This window comes from Zingiber officinale, chromosome 3B (assembly GCF_018446385.1).
Source record: "Zingiber officinale cultivar Zhangliang chromosome 3B, Zo_v1.1, whole genome shotgun sequence".
NCBI lineage: Eukaryota > Viridiplantae > Streptophyta > Magnoliopsida > Zingiberales > Zingiberaceae > Zingiber > Zingiber officinale.
The window spans coordinates 42,618,430-42,626,997 of NC_055991.1; the positions used below are offsets into that span (position 1 = coordinate 42,618,430).

An 8,568-nucleotide genomic window follows, 5' to 3' on the forward strand; every position below is an offset into this window, starting at 1 on the left:
ACCGTTCTAGAACACGTTATATATAAGAATAATTTTAAACTGTCCTATATGCCATATATATAAAAGCAATTTTGATGCTAAAAATGTAGGAGTGAGTTCAAACCACTCTTAAATATCATGGGTATAAGAGCACTTCAAACATGGTTAAAGAACGCTTTCGAAACATTGTTGATTCTTGAAATTTAAGAGTAATTTCAAACCACACATAAATGTCACGAGTATAAGAGTACTTCAAAACATTGTTAAAGTTCAAATTTAGAAACAATTCAAACCACTCTAGCTCTAAAACCCATTAGATGTATAAATAATTTTCAACTAGAGCCCAATAGGTGTAAAATCAATTTTCAATTCATTAAAGAAGAAAATTTAATTGTATATTCTTCAGAGATGCAGCCCTCCCATTCTAGAACCAAATGGTCACCTGCCTTAGATGCAGCCCAAGTGCGGCAGCCAACTACAGTTTCCTCTTTAACTCCAGTTTGTTTCCCTATAGCTCGAAGCTCCTCTCCAGTGCCCTCACATATTCCGTGTTCAGCCACCTCCTTCTCCCCTGCTTGCATGTCGTCATCAGAGAGGTCATCAAAGAGCTCATCCTCGGCCATTGCAACGTCATGTATGTCATCACTTGCATTACCAATCTCGGCCCGACAAGTACATGGTGGATCTTTTCCCCCTCACGGGATAGAGTAGTGGAGTCGTAGTTTCAGCAAGATTAATTGCTAGTGATTGAGTTAAAAATTGAAGGAGAAAGCAAGGCTCACCAGTGAGGTCTTACAAGTTGTGGCATGGATGCATGGCTGGTGCAGGGAGTTGTCGATGTTCAGCTTCATGGGGTGGTTGGAATTATAGCATCTGCTTTATCTGCTCTTGAAGTCCTACATGATCTCACGCACTAGGTGCCGGAACGGTAACTTTCAGATCAACCACTCTGTGCTATTATGGTACTTTTGGATCTCTCCCTCAACACCACCGTGCCTGGAAAGAAGCGGTGTGGCTTCATTACGCCGCTAGTCGCAGGATATGACTTCCTAGGCGTCTTGTCGCCAGTAGACTTCGCACCATCTGCTTCATCTGAAACACCATTGTGCATCTGTAGAAGAATGCAAGATTAGATGCGATGAAAAGGGGCATGCATCAGTAGAAGAATGCGAGATTAGGGTTGGATGCGATGAAAAGGGATGTTTAATGCAAAGGGGTGTGCATTTAAGTAGGAAGAAAGGGGTGTGCCATGAAAAGATGTGTACATTTAAATAGGAAAGAAAGGGCATTTCTAATTTGAGCGATGCAATATTCAACCATTGGATTGACTCTAATCCAATGATAAATAATATCAAAATCATAATCAATCCATGACACTTGTTTTATCCAATACATGATTGCCACGTAGATAGAGTGTTAGATCCTTAAAAATCATAAGGAGTAAATTGATTTTGATCCTTATTAATATTGAGATATTTTAACTATTACAATTTAATAGCCCTCCTTCCCATTAAAAAAAATATAATTTTAAAGGCATATGTCGAGTGGTGAGCCTCAACCTGTCATATGTCGACGAGCAAGTGGCTGCCAGTAGCAGGACATGATTGCGTGGTGGCTTCGATAGGATAATGTCGATGAGTACATGAAGGAGAGGAAGAATGGAAGAAAGGAAAAGGCAACGACGTAGTTGCTTGGCAGGGCATTGCGCGGTAGAATAACTAGCAGAATAGATGTAGAGTTAATTAAAACTTAGGTTTTAATTAATTAAAATTTAGTATTAAAATCAATCAACCTATGATAATTCCAATTCTAAACTGACATGCAATTAAAATTATATGTTTCCTATAATATATAATGTACAAATAAAAAATATTATAAAATTAAATAAATTTTAAACACGGTGTAATCTTAATTAATTTTGAGAAAATATTTTTTCCATCTCTGTGAAAATTGAAAAGAACATAAAACCACCAATAAAAAATTAAATGATTATATAATATTTTTTAAATTTTAAGAAAAACACCCCCTTTTTTTTTGTTTGTATTGCGCTTTATATATTAAAATAATATTTTTAGTCATATATGATTAATTTAATTTGATTAAAAGAAAAATAATATAAATGTATAAAACTATATTAAATATTAAATAATTTGTACCATTTTCAAATAGGTGCATGGACAAATTTTTTATATAAATACTCTTATTAAAAAAATTAAAATTAAAATTTGAAAAATAAAAAATCAAATTTAAATTTTTCTTATTTTTTATAAGTTTTATTAAAAAATTTATTTAAATTTGATTTTTATCCTATAAATAAATATCATAAAAATTTTAAGTCATCAACGATCACATGCTTAAGGTGATTCTATTGAATAAAGAAATAAATATTTTAGGATATTGTTATAAGAAATATAGGTAGTTTAAGAGAGTAATTTTATTCTGCCTAACTCCCATGCCCGACTCTAGTGCCCAATTGAGTGTACGGGGCATCTGGATGTATGTGAGCGGTTTGTAAACTGCTCTTAGAAGTTATTTTAATAGAAATAGTTAGTAGCAATGTTTGACACGAATGGTTACCAAAACTATCCAAAATTGTCAGTTTCAATATTGTTTCTAAAAGTTTATCAATAAGAGTGGTTTATATCAACGATTTATGCAAATCGACACTAAAATTATGTAATAGATACAGTTTAAAAACCAATTCTAAACCACTAGAGCAATAGAAGTGGTCTATAGTCACACTTTACACAAGATTCTGTTCCAAGAATCCAATATGAGCGGTTTGAAGATTGCTCCTAAAAGTTGGAGCAATAGAAATAATTAGTAACAACGTTTTACTCAAAACTGCTACTAAAAGTAGCTAATATCAACAATTTTAATATTGTTTCTAATAGTTGCGTCATTAAGAGTGGTTTATAGTAGCAGTTTTTTCGAATTGATACTAAGGCTATGCAATAAGAGTGGTTTCATAATTGTTCCTAAAAGGTCAGGTAATAGAAATGGTTTAGTCAAACTAATTTAGTTGGTCGATTTTCAAGAGTGGTATTAAAACTGCTCCTAAACAACCGCTCCTATACGGATATTTTTTTTTTATAGTGAGAGATGATGTAGGCCATTGAAGTTGAAACTGAAAGATGGTATCGGGACATGTGGCTAAGCAAGGGTAGATGTCGACGTTCAAGTCAGTCTGATCAAACCTGAGTCTCATCTGAGATATATCCTGTCATTTTTGGATCATGCCTGACTCACCTTGACTTTGACTAATAACTCAGTACGACCATTGACCAGGAGACACGGGGGCTGAAGGAAACCATCGCATGAATTGGAAACTCATTATACCATCAACTTGCTATATTTATTATTACTAAACTTAAATTTTATATATTTTATCTTTAATCTACTGAACCTATAATTTTATTTTCATTATCCCTCGCTAAGATTCAAATTTTGTATTTACTTTTTCCTGCATCTTATTAACCAAAATATGCTTTCTAACCAGTAAATAAACATAAAAGATGCAAACATGCTTTCTAACAAGTAAATAAATATTTGAATTTGTTGCAAAATAAGAATGATGTACATGGCTTTATTAAAATTATATGGCTCAAAGATAGTAACGTATGATTCTGTAAAACCTATAACAAAATCAATTTATAAAGATGAATGGTTAAATTTCTCCCAATAAATTATCATACCCTCCAATTCAAAAATTGTGCTGGTATTTGAATAAGTCAAAGGTTAAATAAACAATAATTGTAATGAATCTTCCTCTGACCAAATAAAATAGAGGTGAATGGTATAAATGTATGTAATGCAGATGTGAAGATGAAATTTGAATTAATATGTACAATAAGAAAATTTACTGTATCATTAGATATTCTATAATAATCATTACTCTGTACAATTTTCATGCTAATATCAACATATATATTTCGTTTGAGCAAGTGATTCAATTTGTACAACTAGTATTGGTTTTTCAATCAACAATGGAAAATTTTATCATAGTCCAACAAACTATAAATAACAACTAGTGCTAATCAACTATTGTCGAGGAAAATATAAGATTGGCACCAAGAAAATTAAAACACTATTAGAATTTATTTATTAAAGTAATAACAAAAAATCAAACTAAATGAAATTGATAAAAAAATATAATATAATTTTTTTATTTAAAGAAAATCTAGTATATCGCACTAGGAATAGGGTACAATATGGTGCTTATTTATGATCAATTTGGACAAGGTATAAATGATGTAATCGACCTCTAAAATTTTGATGTTTGTCTGACAATATATTTTATGGGGACTCTTCAAGGTTAACCTAGTCAAATGACACTACACAAAAAATTGACCATTTGTGATAAATTAAAAAAAAAAATCGTCTCAAAAAAGTTTATGATGAACTTTGCAATGAATAATTTTTCATTGCAAATAACTCGTCACCAAACTCTACGACGAAAACATATAAAATCATTGCAAATTCTACGATAAATTTTATTTTCATCACCAAATTCGTTGTAAAATTGGAACGAAAATAAAATTCATTTTATAATTTGCAAACTAGATTTGGGGATGAAATTGTGTTTTTGTGGCAGATTTGGTGACAAATCCCACTTTCGTCATAAATTTACAACGAAAAAGATTTATCGCCAAATCTACGACGAATACATTTTCATCATAGAATTGGTAATGAAAATGAATTCGTTGCCAAATCTATGATTTGCAATGAATCACATTTTTGTCGCATAGTTGCAATGAAAATGGGATTCATCTTCAAATCTACGATGAAAATGGGATTCGTCGCGTATTTGCGATACATAGTGGATTATGATAAGTTGACGATGATAATTTTTCATCCCCAAATTTGTCACAAAACATAGAATTTTTTCCCAGAACATGTCCTTTTTTGCATTTTATCGTGTATACAAAATTCAAACCTGTTTATACATACACAAACATTCCAACAAATCATCTTCAACATCCAAACCAAAATTTACAATCCATACAAGTCAAACTATCATATCCAAAATGAGAAAACAAATCAAAAAAGTCAATATATCAATATATACAGGTCATTAGATCCAAAAACATCAAACATTCCAATCAATCTTATTCACATCCAAAAAGTCATCAAACAGTCTCAAAACAATGAAAAGATATAAAAATAGAAGTCATAGTCTTACTTATAGACATTACCTTGATCTCCTTTCATTCTTCTTCTTTTCCTGTATAAAAAAATAAACAAAAAGTATCATTTTTCATTTAAAAAAATTCTACAAATTAATTTAAAACTTAATACATAAAGACTTACTTTCTTCAACCTGTCATTGGCCTCACCAACCCTGTTCGAAACAAATTAATAGCATTAATAAAAAATACAAAAATGAAGGATTCACTAATGTTCAAAAACACTAATTTTGAGACAAATAACAAGCATACATAATAAAATCACGAAGAACCATAACCACTATCATCATCATTGTCGTCGTCCCCATCATCATTAAAATCGAGAGGAATATGACTTGGAGCGAAGCCCAAATGAAGATGTCGCATTATGAGGTCCTGTTGTCGGTGCATTTTTCTCATCTCTTTGTAATATTATCTCTTTCAAATTGCTAACCTCTTTAGTCAAGTTATTTATTTGTATCATTACTACTAATAGGGTGGAAGCACTAGCAATTCTTTGGGTTATACTCAAAGAATTCATTTCCAATATAAACTCATATTATTACTAACAGAGAGCTCAGATCCACTAGATTAATCACTAGCTTATGAATTTTTCAATGCTAACTCTAGCTCATCATATTTATCTATAAAATAATAATAATAATATTTTAAAATGCATATAATCTTAATTAGATATAATGGAAATGCATATATAAAGAGAGAGCAGGTACATAACTAATAGAATCTAAGTTATAAATTAAGAACAAAGATTAATCGAAACTTTAATTACTTTAGCTCTATCTCCCCTCCAAGTCTTGTTTTTTTATGTATAGGTGAATGTATCTATAAACACGGGTTCCTTCCCCATTTTCTTGATCTAAAAAAATATTGTTAGAAATTATAAAATTATCTTAAATAGATTAAAAAATTAGGAGAGTTAATAAATTATCAATCTATGTGTATGTTCATCGATATTGATAGAGCCTCCCGCATATGTCGCAGATGAGTCTCCATAATTATAAGCTTGATTTAACCTATTATGTTGACTCTTTTATTTGCTCTCCTCGGTTGTCCAAAAATTAGAGATCTTGGTCCAATTTTCATCGGTGATGCAGGGTGGCTTTTACTTCCTAGTCTTTGCATGATTAAGTACATGCCGGATGTGATCCTCATATTTTTTTTTCTTAAAAATTCTTTTTATTTCCACCTCTTGACTCAATTCTCAATTGAATGCTCACTAAAATGGAAAAAATAATTGATTATATATTCACTTTAATTTGAAATATAAACTGAAGGGGATATACCTTAAATTTGTTCCACCATATCTCTTTGATTGGTGCTGGAGTGCTTGTATATATCATTAAAGCACCTTCCCAATGGTTATTCATGAGTCTATTAATATTGTAAATAACCCATATAGAATTTACAAACCTACTATAAAGTTAAAAATAAATAATGTTAAATAATTAAGATAGTTGAAAAAATAAAATATTAACATTGTACTTATGAATCTTCTAGCATGACTAGAAAGTCTCAAGTGTCTGTAATCTCAATGGCTGAGTTTCTGGTGAAAGGAACATGCTCCTGTATTGGCGATTGTACTGCAACAGTGAATAGGAAGGTGCATGGGAAGGTCCTACATCTGAATGGAGGGACGTAGGTCCAAGGCTAGGTGATGAAGCAAATTAGCCTAGAGTACTCCATTTATGCCCACCACATTGAGATTGTCAACCAAAATTGTTAGGATAAAGTAATTAAAATTTTGATCCATAATAAAGAATATGAAAAACTTACCATATTTAATAGCATATCAGAGTGTGGGAAAAATAAAATCGTAGATATCACATCTAATGACCTATAGGAAAAAGTACAACAATTAATAGATATAATATATAAATTTAAGAATGAGACAGTGTATAAACAATTAATTAATCTACGAGTTTTGTAATTTAGTAGATTAAAGCTAAATTTACTCGTAAATAAAACATTATCATATATGAAAATGAAATATCATATTTTTGTGTGAATGTCTGATAACAAAACTTACCCATCATCATAAAGTAAAGTCATCGTTCTCATTCTTATACTCATCATCATCATTTGTTTCATCATCATATGTTTCATCATCATTCTCATAAATTTCACTTATATCCACATTTATCACTACTCCATTGGGATCTCGTAGCGTTTGAATAATATATTCTTCGATTTAAAATGTATTCACAATTTCCTCTTGTTGATATGTCATGTCTTCCCTATTGGAACGGGTTGGACCGGTTAGAGGGGAGTATTGACAATCTCACACTTTTTGACATTTCTTTGTCCTTTGCTTTTACTTTGTTCTTCAATCTGGGACAGCTATCTTTGATATATCCTTCTTCTTCGTAGTTGTAGACCCTTATTTATCTTTTGTTTCTTAGAACCTTTTTGGCCTGTGACTTATCAAAATTGTTAGATTTAAACAACTTTTTAAATTTCCTTACCATGTACACTTCTTCATTTTCGTCAAACGATGATTCTGAATCTGGCTCAATCTTCTTGGCTTTTAGTGTGAGGTTCTGATAAGACCTTTCTTCATTTCTTGAACCTGCACATCTAGACTCATGTAATTCGAAAGTAGAGAATAATTCTTCTAGACTACTTATCTCAAGGTCTTTTGAAGTGTAATACGAGTCTACAATCGAGGTCCATTCTTGAGTTCTTGGAAAAGAATTCAAAGCATATCTAATTGAATCCTGATTTGTTACCGTTTCTCCAAGATTCATGAGTCCGATGATTAGCTCCTTGATCTTTGCATGTAGTTGAGCTATTGTTTCCCATGTTTTCATCCAAATGTTTGTTAGTTGATTTTGGAGCAGGTCTTGTCTCGCTAGGTTAGCTTCTGAGGTTCCTTCATGGAGCTCTAGGAACTTCTCCTAGAGTTCTTTCATGGATTCGTAGGTACTGATTTGATTGACTTCTTGATGCAATAGTATACTCAAGTGGAATTCTATTTTACCATTAGCCACGAAATCAATATGCTCCTTGTTCCAGAGATGCTCTTCATTTTGTTCTCTATTGTAATCTTTCGGTTCTACAAAATCATATTTAAGTGTTAGAATGTTGTCAAATCAGTTTTAAAGAATACCTCCATTTGGCATTTCCAAAGGGTGAACTCCCCCTCAACTTTGGTAGGTAAATATATAGTCTGACCATCTTCTTATTGCTTTATTCACCGGTTAGTTCTTTTAAAATGGTTGAACTTTGATACCACTTGTTGGAACGGAATATATCGCTAGAGGGGGTGAATGGCCTACAATTTAAAATATAACTTATCTTGCTACTTACTTAGCAAGGACACAATTAATTAAAAATAACTACTAAAAGAATAAAGTAAGAGACAAAGGGTTATTTGGTTACAACCTAGATGGTCGTTAATCCAATA

The 8,568-nt window shown here is 31.5% G+C and overlaps 1 protein-coding gene across 1 annotated transcript; it reads right to left on the minus strand.

Annotated features, from left to right (window-relative positions):
• Positions 1-919: 919 nt before the first annotated feature.
• On the minus strand, positions 920-8,284 carry LOC122054841. Its single transcript, XM_042616267.1, has 4 exons — positions 8,272-8,284; positions 8,143-8,217; positions 7,628-7,731; positions 920-1,090 (listed from the first exon to the last, which is right to left on the minus strand). The coding sequence occupies exons 1-4, from the start codon at positions 8,282-8,284 to the stop codon at positions 920-922; spliced, it is 363 nt and encodes a 120-aa protein (XP_042472201.1).
• Positions 8,285-8,568: the final 284 nt, after the last annotated feature.

Excerpts from the sequence above, each read along its gene's own strand:
- LOC122054841 (XM_042616267.1), bottom strand. Across the intron at positions 7,732-8,142 it reads TATTGATTTCGTGGCTAATG|GTTCAAGAAATGAAGAAAGG; the intron begins GTAAAATAGAAT and ends CTAGATGTGCAG. Across the intron at positions 1,091-7,627 it reads AAAATGAAGAAGTGTACATG|ATGCACAATGGTGTTTCAGA; the intron begins GTAAGGAAATTT and ends ATTCTTCTACAG.